Below are 21445 nucleotides of genomic sequence, written 5' to 3'. Positions count from 1 at the left end.
GCTGCTGGATTGAATGGATGGACCTTTGACCTCTGACCCCTGACCTGCTGTAAAAAGACACTGATGTGATGTCACAAAAGAGTTTACTGCTGCTCCAACCTGAATGTGTCGCTATTCAATCTCAAAGCTATTCATCAATTATTTAGAAAATAGAAAAAATGAAAAGGTCCATCGGAGGAGCAGCCCCGCCTCAGCTCCAGCTCTCAGCCTGTCGTTAGGTTGACTGAAAGTTAGACTGAGACAGCATTTCCAGCATGGAGACCGCCATCGATGGGACTCCAGCGCCCCCTGCAGGGACAGACGGGGGACGCCATCGATGGGACTCCAGCGCCCCCTGCAGGAACAGACGGGGGACGCCATCGATGGGACTCCAGCGCCCCCTGCAGGAACAGACGGGGGACGCCATCGATGGGACTCCAGCGCCCCCTGCAGGAACAGACGGGGGACGACACTCAGGCTTCAAACATTCAGATTTACATGTTTCTTAGTCCAAACTAAAACAACTAGAGATGTTTTTCAGGACCAATTCAAGACCCCCCCCCACCCTCTGCTAAGCCTCTGATCATGGCAATATAATACACACATATATTTCTATTTAAGTAAAATAAAATAAGTAAAAACTATATTAAAACTTGTAAACTGCAAATAATGAATTTAAAAGTGTTCAAAAAGTCAAACTAAATGACAAACATTTTATTATTTTAAACTTTGAGTTGGCTGTTCTTTTAAAGAAATGGAAACAATAACTTTTATTATTATTATTATTATTATTATTATTATCATTATTATTATTATTATTATTATTATTATTATTATTATTATTATTATTTTATATTTTCGCGCTCTTTATGCTAATCGTCCTCTCTGTGCGCGCGAGCTGAAGGCTGAGCGCGCGCCAGTAGTTTCCAGCTGCGCTCGTGAACCCGACCGTTAGTCTTTCCTCCTGCGGCTCCGTCGGTCCCGGTCTGTCCCGGTCTGTCCCGGTCCGTCCTCTCTCTACGGTTCCCCTCTGCTCTCCCGCTCCTCCTCCGGACTCTACGTGGCTCCAGGTCCCGCTGTCACCGTCCGGTCCGCTCCTCTGCTTCTTCTTCGGGGCTGAAAGTTTTCCGGTGGTCCCGGTTCCCGTCCCTCTGCTCCCTCCGCTCCCTCTTCCCACTTTCAGATCCTGTTCTGTGGGTCCAGTTGTCCGTTCACCTGGTCAGGTTGGTTTCAGACATGGGTCAGATCACGGTGGTCCCGGTTCTGCTGTCAGTCATCTGGGTCGGACTCACGGCTGGAATCCCGGATGGACCGGACGCACAAGGTAACCGAGCTAACCTGCTAACGTAAACTAACACTTTTATAAACACTACCTGCTCCCGTCTACCTGTACAGGGGAGGTGTTACACCGAGATCTGCGACCCTCTTAGTCTGTGACCTGACAGGAAATTTCCTCTCCGTCTCAACCCAGGTTCATAATAAAGTTAATAATAATAATAATAACTGTTCAATTAAATAAGTATTCATCACAGAGGATTCTGTGATATAATAATTAATAATTACTTTATCTTAATCCAACAACACAGAAATATAATCAGAAGAATCTGTCTCAGGATCACCTCGTAGTGACGTCATGTTTGATACCATGGTAACAAGAATAAAAGTCTTGTTTCCACTTTTTAAAAAGTTTCAGGTAAACTGGAGCTGCTGGATAATTTAGATTAATGTTGAGATCACATTTATTAAACACTCTAAACAAGAAATACAAGAATTAAAAATATATGAAATGAAAATGTGATGTGAGAGACCTGCAGATGATTTATTTTTATTTGTTTAAATGTTTTATTATCAAAGGAGCTGATTATAAACCAGGATTCTTCTTACAGTCGAGATCTGATGTTTGTGTTTCAGTCATTTGTTTGGTCTCCTCCTTCCTCTCCTTCATCCCTATTGTCGTCTCCTCTGTCTCCTCCTTCATCTCCTTCATCTCCTTCATCTCCTTCATCTCTATCTTCGTCTCCTCTGTCTCCTCCTTCATTTCCTCCTCTGTCTCCTCCTTCATCTCCTTTATCTCCTTAATCCCTATCTTCGTCTCCTCTGTCTCCTCCTTCATCTCCTCCTCTGTCTCCTCCTTCATCTCCTTCATCTCCTTCATCCCTATCGCCGTCTCCTCTGTCTCCTCCTTCATCTCCTTCATCTCCTTCATCTCTATCTTCGTCTCCTCTGTCTCCTCCTTCATCTCCTCCTCTGTCTCCTCCTTCATCTCCTTCCTCTCCTTCATCCCTATCTTCGTCTCCTCTGTCTCCTCCTTCATCTCCTCCTCTGTCTCCTCCTTCATCTCCTTTATCTCCTTAATCCCTATCTTCGTCTCCTCTGTCTCCTCCTTCATCTCCTCCTCTGTCTCCTCCTTCATCTCCTTCATCTCCTTCATCCCTTTCTTTCGTCTCCTCTGTCTCCTCCTTCATCTCGTCCTCTGTCTCCTCCCCATCTCCTTCTTTGTCTCCTCTGTCTCCTCCTTCATCTCCTCTGTTTCCTCCTTCATCTTCTTCATCTCCTTCATCCCTATCTTCGTCTCCTCTGTCTCCTCCTTCATCTCCTTCCTCTCCTTCATCTCTATCTTCGTCTCCTCTGTCCCCTCCTTCATCTCCTTCATCTCCTCTTCTGTCTCCTCCTTCATCTCCTTCATTTCCTTCATCCCTATCTTCGTCTCCTCTGTCTCCTCCTTCATCTCCTCCTCTGTCTCCTCCTTCATCGTCTCCTCTGTCTCCTCCTTCATCTCCTTCATCTCCTTCATCCCTATCTTCGTCTCCTCTGTCTCCTCCTTCATCTCCTTCATCTCCTTCATCCCTATCTTCATCTCCTCTGTCTCCTCCTTCCTCTCCTTCCTCTCCTTCCTCTCCTTCATCCCTATCTTCGTCTCCTCTGTCTCCTTCTTCATCTCCTTCATCTCCTTCATCTCTATCTTCGTCTCCTCTGTCTCCTCCTTCATCTCCTTCATCTCTATCTTCGTCTCCTCTGTCTCCTCCTTCATCTCCTTCATCTCCTTCATCTCCTCCTTCGTCTCCTCTGTCTCCTTCTTCATCTCCTCCTCTGGCTTCTCCTTCATCTCCTTCATCTCCTTCATCCCTATCTTTGTCTCCTCTGTCTCCTCCTTCATCTCCTCTGTTTCCTCCTTCCATCGTCTCCTCTGTCTCCTTCTTCATCTCCTTCATCTCCTTCATCTCCTTCCTCCCTATCTTCATCTCATCTGTCTCCTCCTTCCTCTCCTTCCTCTCCTCCATCCCTAGCTTCGTCTCCTCTGTCTCCTCCTTCATCTCCTTCTCTGTCTCCTCCTTCATCCCTATCTTTGTCTCCTCTCTCTCCTCCTTCATCTCCTCCTCTGTCTTCTCCTTCATCTCCTTCATCTCCTTCATCCCTGTCTACGTCTCCTCTGTCTCCTCTGTCTCCTCCTCTGTCTCCTCCTTCATCTCCTTCATTTCCTTCATCCCTATCTTCGTCTCCTCTGTCTCCTTCATCTCCTCCTCTGTCTCCTCCCTCATCTCCTTCTTTGTCTCCTCTGTCTCCTCCTTCATCTCCTCTGTTTCCTCCTTCATCGTCTCCTTCATCTCCTCCTTCATCTCCTTCATCTCCTTCATCCCTATCTTCGTCTCCTCTGTCTCCTCCTTCCTCTCCTTCATCCCTATCATCGTCTCCTCTGTCTCCTTCTTCATCTCCTTCATCTCCTTCATCTCTATCTTCGTCTCCTCTGTCTCCTCCTTAATCTCCTTCATCTCTATCTTCGTCTCCTCTGTCTCCTCCTTCATCTCCTCCTCTGTCTCCTCCTTCATCTCCTTCATCTCTACCTTCGTCTCCTCTGTCTCCTTCTTCATCTCCTCCTCTGGCTTCTCCTTCATCTCCTTCATCCCTATCTTCGTCTCCTCTGTCTCCTCCTTCATCTCCTCTGTTTCCTCCTTCATCGTCTCCTCTGTCTCCTCCTTCATCTCCTTCATCTCCTTCCTCCCTATCTTCGTCTCCTCTGTCTCCTCCTTCCTCTCCTTCATCTCCTTCATCTCTACCTTCGTCTCCTCTGTCTCCTTCTTCATCTCCTCCTCTGGCTTCTCCTTCATCTCCTTCATCCCTATCTTCATCTCCTCTGTCTCCTCCTTCATCTCCTCTGTTTCCTCCTTCATCGTCTCCTCTGTCTCCTCCTTCCTCTCCTTCCTCTCCTTCCTCTCCTCCATCCCTATCTTCGTCTCCTCTGTCTCCTCCTTCCTCTCCTTCCTCTCCTCCATCCCTATCTTCGTCTCCTCTGTCTCCTCCTTCATCTCCTTCATCCCTTTCTTGTCTCCTCTGTCTCCTCCTTCATCTCCTCCTCTGTCTCCTCCTTCATCTCCTTCATCTCCTTCATCCCTATCTTCGTCTCCTCTGTCCCCTCCTTCATCTCCTTCATCTCTATCTTCGTTTCCTCTGTCTCCTCCTTCATCTCCTCCTCTGTCTCCTCCTTCATCTCCTTCATTTCCTTCATCCCTATCTTCGTCTCCTCCTTCCTCTCCTTCCTCTCCTTCATTCCTATATTCGTCTCCTCTGTCTCCTCCTTCATCTCCTCCTCTGTCTCCTCCATTATCTCCTTCATCTCCTTCCTCTCCATCTTCGTCTCCTCTGTCTCCTCCTTCATCTCCTTCATCTCTACCTTCCTCTCCTCTGTCTCCTTCTTCATCTCCTCCTCTGGCTTCTCCTTCATCTCCTTCATCTCCTTCATCCCTATCTTCGTCTCCTCTGTCTCCTCCTTCATCTCGTCCTCTGTCTCCTCCCTCATCTCCTTCTTTGTCTCCTCTGTCTCCTCCTTCATCTCCTCTGTTTCCTCCTTCATCGTCTCCTCTGTCTCCTCCTTCATCTCCTTCATCTCCTTCATCCCTAACTTTATCTCCTCTGTCTCCTCCTTCCTCTCCTTACTCTCCTTCATCCCTATATTCGTCTCCTCTGTCTCCTCCTTCATCTCCTTCATCCCTATCTTCGTCTCCTCTCTCTCCTCCTTCATCTCCTCCTCTGTCTCCTCCTTAATTTCCTTCATCTCCTTCATCCCTTTCTTCGTCTCCTCTGTCTCCTCCTTCATCTCCTTCATCCCTGTCTACGTCTCCTCTGTCTCCTCCCTCATCTCCTTCTTTGTCTCCTCTGTCTCCTCCTTCATCTTCTCTGTTTCCTCCTTCATCTCCTCCTCTGTCTCCTCCCTCATCTCCATCTTCGTCTCCTCTGTCTCCTCCTTCATCTCCTACATCTCCTTCATCTCCTTCATCTCTATCTTCATCTCCTCTGTCTCCTCCTTCATCTCCATCTTCATCTCCTCTGTCTGCTCCTTCATCTCCATCATCGTCTCCTCTGTCTCCTCCTTCATCTTCTTCATCTCCTTCATCCCTATCTTCGTCTCCTCTGTCTCCTCCTTCCTCTCCTTCCTCTCCTTCATCTCTATCTTCGTCTCCTCTGTCTCCTCCTTCATCTCCTTCATCCCTATCTTCATCTCCTCTGTCTCCTCCTTCATCTCCTTCATCCCTATCTTCATCTCCTCTGTCTCCTCCTTCATCTCCTTCTTTGTCTCATCTCCTCTGTTTCCTCCTTCATCGTCTCCTCTGTCTCCTCCTTCATCTCCTTCATCTCCTTCATCTCCTTCCTCCCTATCTTCATCTCCTCTGTCTCCTCCTTCCTCTCCTCCATCCCTATCTTCGTCTCCTCTGTCTCATCCTTCATCTCCTCCTCTGTCTCCTCTGTCTCCTCCTTCATCTCCTTCATCCCTATCTTCGTCTCCTCTGTCTCCTCCTTCATCTCCTTCATCTCTATCTTCGTCTCCTCTCTCTCCTCCTTCATCTCCTCTTCTGTCTCCTCCTTCATCTCCTTCATCTCCTTCATCCCTTTCTTCGTCTCCTCTGTCTCCTCCTTCATCTCCTTCATCTCCTTCATCCCTGTCTACGTCTCCTCTGTCTCCTCCTCTGTCTCCTCCCTCATCTCCTTCTTTGTCTCCTCTGTCTCCTCCTTCATCTTCTCTGTTTCCTCCTTCATCTCCTCCTCTGTCTCCTCCCTCATCTCCATCTTCGTCTCCTCTGTCTCCTCCTTCATCTCCTGCATCTCCTTCATCTCCTTCATCTCTATCTTCATCTCCTCTGTCTCCCCCTTCATCTCCATCTTCGTCTCCTCTGTCTGCTCCTTCATGTCCATCCTCGTCTCCTCTGTCTCCTCCTTCATCTTCTTCATCTCCTTCATCCCTATCTTCGTCTCCTCTGTCTCCTCCTTCCTCTCCTTCCTCTCCTTCCTCTCCTTCATCCCTATCTTCGTCTCCTCTGTCTCCTCCTTCATCTCCTTCATCCCTATCTTCATCTCCTCTGTCTCCTCCTTCATCTCCTTCATCTCTATCTTCGTCTCCTCTGTCTCCTCCTTCATCTCCTCCTCTGTCTCCTCCCTCATCTCCTTTATCTCCTTCATCTCTATCTTCGTCTCCTCTGTCTCCTCCTTCATCTCCTTCATCTCTATCTTCGTCTCCTCTGTCTCCTCCTTCATCTCCTCCTCTGTCTCCTCCCTCATCTACTTTATCTCCTTCATCTCTATCTTCATCTCCTCTGTCTCCTCCTTCATCTCCTTTATCTCCTTCATCTCTATCTTCATCTCCTCTGTCTCCTCCTTCATCTCATCCTCTGTCTCCTCCCTCATCTTCTTCTTTGTCTCATCTCCTCTGTTTCCTCCTTCATCGTCTCCTCTGTCTCCTCCTTCATCTCCTTCATCTCCTTCATCTCCTTCCTCCCTATCTTCATCTCCTCTGTCTCCTCCTTCATCTCCTTCCTCTCCTCCATCCCTATCTTCGTCTCCTCTGTCTCCTCCTTCATCTCCTCCTCTGTCTCCTCCTTCATCTCCTTCATCTCCTTCATCTCTACCTTCGTCTCATCTGTCTCATCCTTCATCTCCTCCTCTGTCTCCTCCTTCATCTCCTTCATCTCCTTCATCCCTATATTCGTCTCCTCTGTCTCCTCCTTCATCTCCTTCATCCCTATCTTCGTCTCCTCTCTCTCCTCCTTCATCTCCTCCTCTGTCTCCTCCTTAATTTCCTTCATCTCCTTCATCCCTTTCTTCGTCTCCTCTGTCTCCTCCTTCATCTCCTTCATCCCTGTCTACGTCTCCTCTGTCTCCTCCCTCATCTCCTTCTTTGTCTCCTCTGTCTCCTCCTTCATCTTCTCTGTTTCCTCCTTCATCTCCTCCTCTGTCTCCTCCCTCATCTCCATCTTCGTCTCCTCTGTCTCCTCCTTCATCTCCTACATCTCCTTCATCTCCTTCATCTCTATCTTCATCTCCTCTGTCTCCTCCTTCATCTCCATCTTCATCTCCTCTGTCTGCTCCTTCATCTCCATCATCGTCTCCTCTGTCTCCTCCTTCATCTTCTTCATCTCCTTCATCCCTATCTTCGTCTCCTCTGTCTCCTCCTTCCTCTCCTTCCTCTCCTTCATCTCTATCTTCGTCTCCTCTGTCTCCTCCTTCATCTCCTTCATCCCTATCTTCATCTCCTCTGTCTCCTCCTTCATCTCCTTCATCCCTATCTTCATCTCCTCTGTCTCCTCCTTCATCTCCTTCTTTGTCTCATCTCCTCTGTTTCCTCCTTCATCGTCTCCTCTGTCTCCTCCTTCATCTCCTTCATCTCCTTCATCTCCTTCCTCCCTATCTTCATCTCCTCTGTCTCCTCCTTCCTCTCCTTCCTCTCCTCCATCCCTATCTTCGTCTCCTCTGTCTCCTCCTTCATCTCCTCCTCTGTCTCCTCCTTCATCTCCTTCTTTGTCTCATCTCCTCTGTTTCCTCCTTCATCGTCTCCTCTGTCTCCTCCTTCATCTCCTTCATCTCCTTCCTCCCTATCTTCGTCTCCTCTGTCTCCTCCTTCCTCTCCTTCCTCTCCTCCATCCCTATCTTCGTCTCCTCTGTCTCCTCCTTCATCTCCTCCTCTGTCTCCTCCTTCATCTCTTTCATCTCCTTCATCCCTATCTTCGTCTCCTCTGTCTCCTCCTTCATTTCCTTCATCCCTATCTTCGTCTCCTCTGTCTCCTCCTTCATCTCCTCTTCTGTCTCCTCCTTCATCTCCTTCATCCCTATCTTCATCTCCTCTGTCTCCTCCTTCATCTCCTGTCTCCTCTGTCTCCTCCTTCATCTCCTGTCTCCTCTGACTCCTCCTTCATCTCCTTCTTCGTCTCCTCTGTCTCGTCCCCTTGTGATGACCTTCCCTTTTATTCTTTCTGCTCTAAAATCAAACTTGTTGCTGTGGTAACCTCCAGTTATTTGTCCACACTTATAATACTAAACAGATACTAACCACCAACACGTCCTGGTTTGAGTGTCTTACATTAGAAACGACTTTTTCTGGGCCTGACAGAGTCCTCGCCGTGATGTCATCAGCACCAGGAAGGCAGACAGGAAGTGTCTTGTTTGTCTTCCTCTGTGGTGTTTCTGTTCAGCCTGCTATTAAACAGAACGGTCAACTGGTTACACTGGAGTCCCTCGATGGATCCAGAGGTCTGAGCAGGCCGATACCTGCTGGATTCTGACCCTCAGATGGTCCCGCAGACCGCAGGTTGAACCACATCAGAACCGATCATCAGATCAATAAAAAAGATTATTTTAATTACTTAATCAACACCTTTAGGGTTAGTCTGATGTGTAACCATGGCAACAGGTGTCTTCCACAACATCACGTGTTTCCATGGTAACAGTCAGTACACTGCTAACTATCACCAACGTGTTCTTATTGTTAAAAAATAAGTGTTTCTGTTTCTGTAAATCTGATTGGTCGTACGTTAAGTCGATCCGTCCGTTCTTCCTCAGTGATCGACGTGTTGGGTCTTCAGGATTCTAAGCACAGCGTAGCCGCCGTGGAGAAGCTGTCGGGCGGTCTGAGCGCACTCAGTGATGTCTACGTGGTGTCCACATTCCGGCTGCCGGCGAAGCTGGGCGGCGTGCTGTTCGGCGTTTACAGCAAACAGGACAACAGGAAGTACCTGGAGGTCGCCGTCATGGGAAAGATCAATAAAGGTGAGACATTTAACATAAGCCCCGCCCCCCTGGAGGGTCCTGTTCAAATCTCAGAACTTCATTTACATTTGAGTGACCAGTTTGTCTCCTGGTTCAATCCCTCCTGTTCCTCTTTCCTTTCCTCTGCTCCTCTCCTCCTGTCCCTCTTTCCTTTCCTCTGCTCCTCTCCTCCTGTCCCTCTTTCCTTTCCTCTGCTCCTCTCCACCTCCTGTCCTTCTTTCCTTTCCTCTGCTGCTCTCCTTCTCCTGTCCTTCTTTCCTTTCCTCTTCTCCTCTCCTCCTCCTGTCCCTCTTTCCTTTCCTCTGCTTCTCTCCTCCTTCTGTCCTTCTTTCCTTTTCTCTGCTCCTCTCCTTCTCTCTCTCTTTCCTTTGCTCTCTATCTCTCTCTCTCTCTCACTCCTCACCCTGCTCCTCTTCTTCCTCTCCTCCTCTCCTCTCTCTCTCTCTCTCTCCTCTCTCGCCCCTCTAACCACACTGTCTGACAGTATCTGTGTCTCTCATGTTTCCACTCAGTGAACTGTTCAAACCTCAGACTCCATGTTTTTATGAATGGAAATATTCTCCCCTCACTCCGCAGTCTGACACGTTTGGTATGTTTGGAAACTCTGACGTCTCCTCCTGAATGTGAAATAAACTATTTATTGGAGAGTAAATGAACGTGTCGCAGCAGGAGAAGGGAGCTGTGTTTGTAAGTTAACATCTTGAAGAGCCAATAGAGAGAGAGAGAGAGAGAGAGAGAGAGAGCGAGAGGAGGAGCAGGGTAAGGAGAGAGAGCGAGAGAGAGAGAAGGAGCAGGGTGAGGAGAGAGAGGGAGAGAGAGAGAGAGGAGGAGCAGGGTGAGGAGAGAGGGAGAGAGAGAGAGAGAGAGAGAGAGGAGGAGCAGGGTGAGGAGAGAGAGGAGGAGAGAAAGAGGGATGAAATAGTTGACTCCATCCACACCATGATAATGACAGACCTTCATCCTCTGATGACCTGATGACTGTAATCTGACACAGTGTTTATTAAACACAGTGTAGTAAGTGTGTGTGTGTGTGTGTGTGTGTGTGTGTGTGTGTGTTTGAAAGAAAGAGTTCATTATTGAACCTGCAGCTGCTCGCTGACATGATGACCTCTGACCTTAATATGATGAATATGGGACAGATAGGGTCAAAGAGATCATTAGTCATTCTGTTAGGGACTCTTTCATTGAAGATCAGGCTCTGATCATATCTTTGTCTTTATGATAAACAGGGTCAGTATGAATGTTCTGATTCCATTCATGGTGCACAGCTAACTCCTCCCCCCCCCTCACAGTCCTGGTGCGGTACGTGCGGGCTGACGGGAAGCTGCACACGGTGAACCTGCAGAACGCCGTGCTGGCAGACAGTCGAGCTCACTCCATCATCCTGAGGCTCGGAGGTCTTCAGCGCGACCACATGAACCTGGAGCTCTACGTCAACTGCCGATTGGTTGACTCCAGCCAGGGCGTGCCGCCATTGGTCCCTCTGCCCAGAGAGGCGGAGATGGTGGAGATCAGACATGGACAGAAGGCCTACGCACGCCTGCAGGTGAGAGAACAGGACGATTCAGACTGACAGGAAACCAACAGTTAAACTTTTAAAGTTGTTACATGTTACAAACAAATCTTTCTTTTACATCTTCAAATGTTCCAGTTTTCCTGATGAATCCACCAGCCAAGGCTTTTGAATGAGAGACTAAATACGAATCAGAATCAGAATCGGGGTTTATTGCCAAGTTCATTTACACATACAAGGAATTTGACTTGGTGTATTGGTGCTAAACAATTAACAAGGAAATAAAGCAGAACTAGAAACAACTTAAATAATACAGTAAAAGAAGATATTACAATATATAAAATAGAATTTAAAAATGTATATAAAATACAAAAATCACACAATGTACAAAAGGTGAAATGTAGGTGCTGTGCAGTGGACTCTTAGTTCACATTCACAAACTCTTAGTCTGTGTTTGTTTCAATATTGGACGAAAAGAAAACATTCAGCAGATACCTTCAGACCTGTTCAGGCTCCTGATTGGTTAAGACCTCAGGTTCACCTGTCTGCACAGGTCCTACACACCTGCTCATAAAAATGTGTCTTCTTCTTAAAGTTTTTTGTCCTCATTGGTTTAACACACACACACACACACACACACACACACACACACACACACACACACACACACACGTATTAATGCCCTCTCTCTCCTTCAGGGAGCAGTGGAGTCCCTCAGACTGGCTCTTGGGGGCAGTGTTGCTAAAGCTGGAGCTCTGACAGACTGTCCGTTCCAGGGAGACTCGTCTGCGTATAACTCAGGTCAGCTCATATTAACCCTTTAATACCTCCCCCTTTCACAGTCTCAGGTAAGCTAGCAGCTGATGTGGGCGGAGTCAGTTGTGTCCAGGTGAGGGTCAGTTATAGTTCTGTGTTCAGGGTCAGGTCTCTCAAACCTGTTGTTATAAAGTGTTTAACTCTCGTTGTCACACCATTCAGTGAGCGGGGAGGTGAACTCCATCCTCGGTGAGTTTTTAACTTTGAATAATCTTTATTTAAACTGATCCGTATCATCACATGATCACCTCAGTTACCTGTTCTGTCTTCATGCTGCTTCCTGTCAGGGGATCACACCAAGGCTCTGATTGGTCAGCTCATCATTTTCAACCAAATCCTGGGAGAGCTGAGACAGGACATCAGAGAACAGGTGAGACAAGACATCAGAGAACAGGTGAGACATAGGAGTACAGGTGAAACAGGACATCAGAGAACAGGTGAGACATGATGTCAGAGAACAGGTGAGACATAGGAGTACAGGTGAAACAGGACATCAGAGAACAGGTGAGACAGGACATCAGAGAACAGGTGAGACATCAGAGGACAGGTGAGACATAGGAGAACAGGTGAGACAGGACATCAGCGAACAGGTGAGACATCAGAGGACAGGTGAGAGATCAGAGAACAGGTGAGACAGGATGTCAGAGAACAGGTGAGACATCAGAGGACAGGTGAGAGATCAGAGAACAGGTGAGACAGGACATCAGAGAACAGGTGAGACATCAGAGGACAGGTGAGACATCAGAGGACAGATGAGAGCTCAGAGAACAGGTGAGACAGGACGTCAGAGAACAGGTGAGCGATCAGAGGGCAGGTGAGAGATCAGAGGACAAGTGAGAGAGGACGTCAGAGAACAGGTGAGACAGGTCGTCAGAGAACAGGTGAGACAGGACATCAGAGAACAGGTGAGAGATCAGAGGACAAGTGAGAGAGGACGTCAGAGAACAGGTGAGACAGGACATCAGAGAACAGGTGAGACATCAGAGAACAGGTGAGACAGGTCATCAGAGAACAGGTGAGAGATCAGAGAACAGGTGAGACATCAGAGAACAGGTGAGACAGGTCATCAGAGAACAGGTCAGAGATCAGAACAGGTGAGACAGGTCATCAGAGAACAGGTGAGAGATCAGAGTACAGGTGACACAGGATGTCAGAGAACAGGTGAGACATAGGAGTACAGGTGAAACAGGACATCAGAGAACAGGTGAGACAGGACGTCAGAGAACAGGTGAGACATCAGAGGACAGGTGAGACATAGGAGAACAGGTGAGACAGGACATCAGCGAACAGGTGAGACAGGACATCAGAGAACAGGTGAGACAGGATGTCAGAGAACAGGTGAGACATCAGAGGACAGGTGAGAGATCAGAGAACAGGTGAGACATCAGAGGACAGGTGAGAGATCAGAGGACAGGTGAGACAGGACATCAGAGAACAGGTGAGACATCAGAGGACAGATGAGAGCTCAGAGAACAGGTGAGACAGGACGTCAGAGAACAGGTGAGAGATCAGAGGGCAGGTGAGAGATCAGAGGACAGGTGAGACAGGACATCAGAGAACAAGTGAGAGATCAGAGGACAAGTGAGAGAGGACGTCAGAGAACAGGTGAGACAGGTCGTCAGAGAACAGGTGAGACAGGACATCAGAGAACAGGTGAGACATCAGAGAACAGGTAAGACAGGTCATCAGAGAACAGGTGAGACATGATGTCAGAGAACAGGTGAGACAGGTCATCAGAGAACAGGTGAGAGATCAGAGAACAGGTGAGACATCAGAGAACAGGTGAGACAGGTCATCAGAGAACAGGTCAGAGATCAGAACAGGTGAGACAGGTCATCAGAGAACAGGTGAGAGATCAGAGTACAGGTGAGACAGGATGTCAGAGAACAGGTGAGACATCAGAGGACAGGTGAGACAGGACATCAGAGAACAGGTGAGACATGATGTCAGAGAACAGGTGAGACATCAGAGGACAGGTGAGACAGGACATCAGAGAACAGGTGAGACAGGACATCAGAGAACAGGTGAGAGATCAGAGAACAGGTGAGACATCAGAGGACAGGTAAGAGATCAGAGAACAGGTGAGAAAGGACATCAGAGAACAGGTGAGACATCAGAGAACAGGTGAGAGATCAGAGAACAGGTGAGACATCAGAAAACAGGTGAGAGATCAGAGAACAGGTGAGAGATCAGAGGACAGGTGAGACAGGACATCAGAGAACAGGTGAGAGATCAGAGAACAGGTGAGAGATCAGAGAACAGGTGAGACATCAGAAAACAGGTGAGAGATCAGAGAACAGGTGAGACATCAGAGAACAGGTGAGAGATCAGAGGACAGGTGAGACAGGACATCAGAGAACAGGTGAGAGATCAGAGAACAGGTGAGACAGACAGGTGAGATAAGGAGGTGTTGATGATGTCATCTCTGTGACAGGTAAAGGAGATGTCCCTGATCAGAAACACCATCCTGGAGTGTCAGGTTTGTGGTGAGTCAACAGATCTGCTCCTTCATACACAGCTGTTCCTTTCTGAGGACCTGATTGAGGACAGTGCGAGTGTGTTTTTGCAGGGTTCCACGAGACTCGCTCTCGCTGCTCTCCGAACCCCTGCTTTAAGGGCGTGGCCTGTATGGAGAGTCTGCATTATCCTGGATACACCTGTGGACCCTGCCCACCTGGAACCAGCGGTAACGGGACGCATTGCCACGACATCAACGAGGTGACAATAACAACAACAACAACAACAACAACAACAACAACACCTTTGTTTTTAAACAACGACAACAGTACAGCTCAGTAACATCAGTGTGTGTGTGTGTGTGTGTGTGTGTGTGTGTGTGTGTGTGTGTCAGTGTGAGCTGCAGCCCTGTTTCTCTCCTGACTCCTGTGTGAACACTGTGGGAGGGTTCACCTGTAAGCCCTGTCCTCCGGGCCTGTGGGGGGTGCCGCTTGCAGGAACAGGACTGGACTACGCCAAGACATACAGACAGGTCAGACACACGCACACGCACACGCACACACACACACACACACACACACACACACACACACACACACACACACACACACACACACACACACACACACACACACACTCAACAACATTTGGTGATGTTTGGTTTTAAAGGTGTGTTTTAACTACAGTGTGTTCTTTTAAAGGTATAATGTACCACTTTCAGACTCCCCTCCCTCCTCCCCTACTACCCTCCTCCCCTCCTTTCCTCCTCTCCTCCTTCTCCTCTTCTCCTCCTCCCCTCCTTTCCTCCTCTCCTCCTCCTCCTCCTCTCCTCCTCCCCTCCACCCCTCCTTCCCTCCTCTCCTCCTCCCCTCCACTCCTCCTCCCCTCCTCCCCTTCTTTCCTCCTCTCCTCCTCCACTCTTCTCCTCCTCCCCTCCACCCCTCCTTTCCTCCTCTTCCTCTTCTCCTCCTCCCCTCCTCTCCTTCTCCCCTCCTTTCCTCCTCTCCTCCTCCTCCTCCTCTCCTCCTCCCCTTCTCACCTCCTCTCCTCCTTCCCTCCTTCTCATCAGTTACGCAGCTCAAACATGATTCAGTTTGTTATTTATTTACGGTATAATAAAAGTATTATAAGAAAATCTTTTCTGGGTTTGGAAAGTCTGTTGGTTCTCCTTCAGTTGTACTTTTGTGACGACACACTGCCATCATTTTATTCCTGAGTGGGCCGGGCTAACAGTTAGAGGGGTTCAAGTGAAACATGTCTGAGCCTCTGAGTGGCAGTGGATGCTCCGGGAGTCTTTACTCCTTAATATGTTTAATTAGAGCATATTAGATTGTTATATAAATGTTTAAAAAGTTGCATTTTATAACTTTAAAATGTCAATAAATGTTAAAACTGTGTGTGTGTGTGTGTGTGTGTGTGTGTGTGTGTGTGTGTGTGTGTGTGTGTGTGTGTGTGTGTGTGTGTGTGTGTGTGTCTATGTGTCTGTCTGTCAGGAATGTTCAGATATCGATGAATGTTTAGATCTTCCAGACGCTTGTGTATCAAACTCTGTGTGCATCAACACTGTGGTGAGTGTCACACACACAAACATCAGACAGTCTGATCTGTGGCTCACAGCACCCTCTAGTGGACACTCTCTGTATTGTCCTCTCTCAGGGTTCATACAAGTGTGGAGGCTGTAAACCTGGTTACCTTGGTAACCAGACGTCAGGATGCTTCCCAAGGAAGTCGTGTGCTGCGTTGACCTTTAACCCCTGTGACACCAACGCTCACTGCACCATGGAGAGGAACGGAGAGGTCGCCTGCAGGGTGAGGGCGAGGGCTGACACACATGCACACACACACACACACACACACACACACACACACACACACACACACACACACACACACACACACACACATTGGATGTAGGTCAAGCTGTGTGTTTATGTGTGTGTGTGTGTTTATATCTGTGTGTGTGTGTGTGTGTGTGTGTGTGTGTGTGTGTGTGTGTGTGTGTGTGTGTTCAGTGTAACGTGGGCTGGGCAGGTAACGGGAACACCTGTGGAGTGGACACAGACATTGACGGGTATCCTGACCGTTCTCTGCCCTGCATGGACAACAACAAACACTGCAAACAGGTGAGGACTTCTGTTGTTGTTGCCGTGGTAACAAACAGGTATCAAGTTTCATATCAGAGAATACAATTCTGGCAAAGTGATCTGTGATTGGCTGTTTGTGTGTAACTTCCTGTCTGTATCCATCAGGACAATTGTATGTTCACACCAAACTCGGGTCAGGAGGACGCTGACAATGACGGCATCGGAGACCAGTGTGACGAGGACGCTGATGGAGACGGGATCAAGAACGTGGAGGTGAGACACTGTTGGTGTGTGTGTGTGTTTCTGTGTGTGTGTGTGAGCTGTGATCATGTGACTCCCCATGTCCTCTGTCCCTCAGGATAACTGTCGCCTGGTGTCAAACAAAGACCAGCAGAACTCTGACAGCGACTCGTTCGGGGACGCCTGTGATAACTGTCCCAACGTCCCCAACAGTGACCAGAAGGACACCGACAGCAACGGGCAGGGAGACGCCTGCGACCAGGACATAGACGGGGACGGTAAGAGACAAACCTGACGTCTGCAGCTTCATGCTCACACCACAGGAAGTAGAAACACATATCTGTGTGTGTGTGTGTGTGTGTGTGTGTGTGTGTGTGTGTGTGTGTGTGTGTGTGTGTGTGTGTGTGTGTGTGTGTGTGTGTGTGTGTGTGTGTGTGTGTTCAGGTATCCCCAACGTCCTGGATAACTGTCCGAAGGTACCAAACCCAATGCAGACGGACAGAGACAGAGACGGAGTGGGAGACGCCTGTGACAGCTGTCCTGAACTTAGCAACCCCATGCAGGTACACACACAGACAAGTTGAGAGACAGAGACATGAATGTAAAGTTTTCTCACTAAACCAGATCCCTGCCTCAGAGTCCAGAGTTCTTTAAATCTCTGATTTTTCACTTAAATGTAGAAATCAAGTCTATCCTCTGAAAATAACTCTGTGAGTCATGACTGTCTACAATGGGTGTAACACCCGAGTCCCACTGTCTGTGATGTTTTCAGAGTTTTCAGAGTCCTATCTTCACTTTGTTTACATCGTCAGGACGGCCGGCTGACTCCTCCCCTCGTGTATAAAAGTTGTTTAATTGAGGGACTAGAGAAAAGAAGAATAACATACTGTACTCACTGCTTAACTGTGTTTCTAGATCACGCTCATTTCAGGTAAATTTACATGCAGTGTGAAGATACCAGCATAATAAAGATCACTAGCATTAGCATGCTAACACAACAATGCAGCGCAAGTTGTTTTGGTTTTATGCTGTTGCTCAAGGGCGACATCTGCTGGATCAAAAAAACACATATAAAGACTTTAAGTGTTTGAGGATGAATGAATTGATTTCTCTGATGTTCACAGTCAGTGCAGACGTTTGTTTGCTTTTCTTTTTTTATATTATCTGTGTTATCATCTCTATGTTTCCTCTGCTGATGTAACTCTGCTGCACCTGAAGCTGGTGTGAGTTTGACCTGATTCAAAGCCAATTCAAAGGCACACAGAGCAGTAAATTAACAACAGTGCAAGTAAACAAAACATTTTAACCTAAATAGAAAGTGTCAATTTAAATACAACTTAATCTTTAACTTAACTTAAAAATACAAAATATAAAAGAGTAGATATAAGTGGACAGTGATCGGACTAACAGATGTAAACAGATGTAACCAGAACTATGTGCAGTAAACAAGAAATAAATATATATATACAGAGCTATGTGCAAGTAGGCAAATACTAAATGATAAGTTATTAAGGTGCATGGTGAATAATGGAACAACAGAACTAATATAAACAATATAACTGTAAGGTAAAAATTAGATAAATAAAGTGACCGTAGTGCAATGATGGATAAGAAACAACAGGAATAAATTCACCAGAACTGTATGAATACTGATATAAAATGGATAGAATAAAGTGATGTAGTGCATGAGACCAGATAAAGCAGAGGCAGTTCAGGTGCATGTCAATATAAAGGAAGTTCACAGCTGAGAGTCTGCATTGGGTGAGAGGTGTTGGTGTCTGTTGGGGGGTTAGGAGTTGAGGAGCTGGACAGCCCTGGGAACGAAGGTTGCTCTTCTCCTCTGTGTCCTGCAGCAGGGACAGCGAAGCCGGCGTCCTGAGGGGAGCCACTCAAACGCTGGGAAGAAAGCGTGTGAGGGGTCCTGCATGATCCGACCTGCTAGCCTGATTGTCTGTTGCTCATAGATCGATGTCAAAGTCCTTACAGGTAGTCCAATGATCTTAGAGCAGACTGTGACCGTGCTCTGCAGGCGCTTTCTGTTCTGGAGGGTGGTGGAGTGGAACTAGCAGGTTATAGAAAAAGTAATAATGCTCTCAATGAAGGAGTAGTAGAAGGTCAGAAGAATGTTCTTCCTGACTCCAAAGGAATTGAGCTTCCTTAGGAGGTATTTCCGCTGCTGATATTTCCTGAGAATCTCCTCGGTGTTGGAGGCGGATTTCAGCGGGCTGTCGAAGATGGTACCCAGGTACTTATACTCCTCTACTAGTTCAACAGGATTCCCATGGATTGTGGTGGTTGCTGATGCAGCCAGTTCCCTCTGCTTGTTGGAGAAGGTCACCACCATGTCTTTGGTCTTGCTCATGTTCAGTTCGAGGCAGGAGCTGTCACACCACTCCACAAACTCCTGAAGAACTGCTCCATGGTGCTGAGAGGGGCCTGACAGCAGAGAGAACTGTGTCGTCTGCGTACTTCACCAGGTGACAGTTTGGCTGTGTGGTTCTGACCAGAACTCTCTGTGATCTGTTGGTCAGAAAGTCCAATATCCACAGGATAAGCTGGTCGTTCAGATGGAAGCAAGTTGAAAGTTTGTCAGCCAGGATGTGAGGCTGCAGGGTGTTGAATGCAGAGGAGAAGTCTGCAAACAGGAGTCTGGCTGAGGTGTTGGGGTGCTCCAGGTGTTTTTGAACAGTGTCTATTATGAATGTTTTTGCATCATCGACAACTCTGCCTGCACGATAAGCAAATCGTAGCGGGTCCATCCATGAGTCGGTTTCTCTGATGATGTGTTGTTTTATGATCCTCTCCATGGCCTTCATCCCCAGAGACGTGAGGGCCACAGGCCTGAGGTCATTCAGTGATTTGGCGGGGCTTTTCTTGGGGATGGGGATAACTGTGGAGTGTTTCCACAGCTGGGGGACTGTGCTGCTGTCCATAGAGCTCTGGAACAGGGTCTGAAACACGCCCCCTAGCTGCTCGGCACAGTGCTTCAGGATGCAGCCACTGATGTTGTCTGGACCAGGTGAGCTGCTCTCACCACGTCCTCTCTGCTGAAGGTGAGTGCAGAGTCACTGGGCTTGAGCATGGACACTGTTCCTTCCAGCTGTGTGGTGTTGTCCTTCTCAAATCTGGTGTAGAATGAGTTGAGATCGTTGGGGAGAGAAGTAGAGCTGCTGCCTGCAACCTCGATGGTTTTCATGTTGGTAGCAGCAGTGTTCACAGCAGCCATGTTTTTGAGGCCCTGCCAAGCTGAGCGGAGGTTCCCCTGTGTGATTTTTTCCTCCACTTTGTTCTTGTACTTGAGCTTGGCAGTTTTTATGGCGTGCTTGACTTCTGTGTTTACCTCCTTTTTCTCCATTTCGGAGCCGGTGAAGAAGACCCTTTTCTTCTTGTTGAGGACCTCCTTGAGCTCTTTGGTGATCCAAGGTTTATTGTTGGGGTAGATCGCTTTGTTGTTTAGTGATGTTCAGTTTGAGGAGGTCACACTGTGTGTGTGTGTGTGTGTGTGTGTGTGTGTGTGTGTGTGTGTGTGTGTGTGTGTTTCAGACTGACGTCGACAACGACCTGGTGGGAGACGTGTGTGACACCAACCAGGACACGTATGTCTCTCTCTCACACACACACACACACACCCACACCCACACACACACACACACACACACACACACTTTATGTCCTCCTGTCTCACCATCTGTCCTCCTGTCTCACTGTCTCTCCTCCTGTCTCACCATCTGTCCTCCTGTCTCACTGTCTGTCCTCCTGTCTCACTGTCTCTCCTCCTGTCTCACCGTCTGTCCTCCTGTCTCACTGTCTGTCCTCCTGTCTCACCATCTGTCCTCCTGTCTCACTGTCTGTCCTCCTGTCTCACCGTCTATCCTCCTGTCTCACCGTCTCTCCTCCTGTCTCACCATCTCTCCTCCTGTCTCACCGTCTGTCCTCCTGTCTCACCATCTGTCCTCCTGTCTCACCGTCTGACCTCCTGTCTCACCGTCTCTCCTCCTGTCTCACCATCTCTCCTCCTGTCTCACTGTCTGTCCTCCTGTCTCACCATTTGTCCTCCTGTCTCACCGTCTGTCCTCCTGTCTTACCATCTCTCCTCCTGTCTCACCATCTGTCCTCCTGTCTCACTGTCTCTCCTCCTGCAGAGACGGGGATGGTCACCAGGACAGCAGAGACAACTGTCCTGACATTCCCAACAGCTCCCAGCTGGACTCAGACAACGACGGTCTGGGAGACGATTGTGACCACGATGATGACAACGACGGTGTCCTCGACGACTACGACAACTGCCGACTCATCGTCAACCCCTACCAGAAAGACTCAGACAGTAAAAGAAAAACGTCTTTCATGAGACAGGAGACAGAGAATACATACTGATTATGAAGATTACAAACAACTCACTCTCTCTCTTTCTCTCTTTCTCTCTCTCCCTCTCTCTCTGTCTGTCTCTCTCTTCCTCTTTCTGTCTCTCTCTCTGTCTCTCTCTCTCTCGCTTTCTGTCTCTCTTCCTCTTTCTGTCTCTCTCTCTCTTCCTCTTTCTGTCTCTCTCTCTCTTTCTCTCTCTCCCTCTCTTCCTCTTTCTGTCTCTGTCTCTCTCTTTCTCTCTCCCTCTCTCTATCTGTCTCTCTCTCTCTCTCTCTCTTTGTCTTTCTGTCTCTCTCTCCCCTTTTCTGTCTCTCTCTCTGTCTGTCTCTCCCTCTGTCTCTCTCCCTCTCTCTCCCTCTCTCTCTGTCTCTCTGTCTCTCTCCCTCTCTCTCCCTCTCTCTCTGTCTCTCTGTCTCTCTCTCCTGTCTCTCTCTCTTCCTCTTTCTGTCTCTCTCTCTCTCTTTCTGTCTCTCTCTCTCTCTCTCTTCCTCTTTCTGTCTCTCTTCCTCTTTCTGTCTCTCTCTCTCTCTCTCTCCCTCTATCTTTCTCTCTCTCTCTCTCTCTATCTCTCTCTCTCCTCTCTCTCTCTTCCTCTTTCTGTCTCTCTCTCCCTCTTTCTCTCTCTCTCTCTCCCTCTGTCTCTCTCTCTCTCAGTGAACGGCGTTGGGGACGTCTGTGAGAATGACTTTGATAATGACGCTGTGATGGATTTGTATGACGCGTGTCCTGAGAGCGCTGAGGTCACTCTGACAGACTTCAGAGCCTATCAGACGGTGATCCTAGACCCAGAGGGCGACGCCCAGATTGACCCCAACTGGGTGGTTCTGAACCAGGTGACCCTCCATCCTCCCATGGTTTCATGTTTTGGTATTAAAACTTCAGACTAATACCTGATTAGGTGAGTTGGGACCCTCCTCAGGTGAGGGTCCGGTCTCACTGAGGGTCTCCAGCTGACAGGTGGATC

General features: G+C 48.2%; 2 protein-coding genes across 3 annotated transcripts in view; both read left to right on the top strand.

The window, feature by feature from the left end:
* The window catches only part of LOC110004093 (uncharacterized), a 117153-nt gene that overhangs the window by 39311 nt on the left and 56397 nt on the right, over positions 1-21445 (top strand). The gene's annotated exons all lie outside the window — the stretch shown is intronic.
* thbs3a (thrombospondin 3a) overlaps positions 895-21445 on the top strand; it is a 25867-nt gene continuing 5316 nt past the window's right edge. The window contains exons 1-18 of the mRNA XM_065958040.1: positions 895-1303; positions 8803-9009; positions 10302-10555; positions 11221-11323; positions 11501-11527; positions 11626-11708; positions 13773-13824; positions 13908-14056; positions 14190-14327; positions 15289-15363; positions 15452-15604; positions 15808-15918; positions 16045-16152; positions 16238-16397; positions 16564-16682; positions 19663-19715; positions 20262-20443; positions 21136-21314. Coding sequence (XP_065814112.1) covers positions 1216-1303; positions 8803-9009; positions 10302-10555; positions 11221-11323; positions 11501-11527; positions 11626-11708; positions 13773-13824; positions 13908-14056; positions 14190-14327; positions 15289-15363; positions 15452-15604; positions 15808-15918; positions 16045-16152; positions 16238-16397; positions 16564-16682; positions 19663-19715; positions 20262-20443; positions 21136-21314 — 2241 coding nt within the window. The 5' untranslated portion in view covers positions 895-1215. The remainder of the gene's footprint in view (positions 1304-8802; positions 9010-10301; positions 10556-11220; positions 11324-11500; positions 11528-11625; positions 11709-13772; positions 13825-13907; positions 14057-14189; positions 14328-15288; positions 15364-15451; positions 15605-15807; positions 15919-16044; positions 16153-16237; positions 16398-16563; positions 16683-19662; positions 19716-20261; positions 20444-21135; positions 21315-21445) is intronic.

This window comes from Labrus bergylta, chromosome 8 (assembly GCF_963930695.1).
Source record: "Labrus bergylta chromosome 8, fLabBer1.1, whole genome shotgun sequence".
Taxonomy (NCBI): domain Eukaryota; kingdom Metazoa; phylum Chordata; class Actinopteri; order Labriformes; family Labridae; genus Labrus; species Labrus bergylta.
The sequence above is the reverse complement of the archived record's forward strand: the minus strand, read 5'-3'. Positions and strand labels throughout refer to the sequence as shown.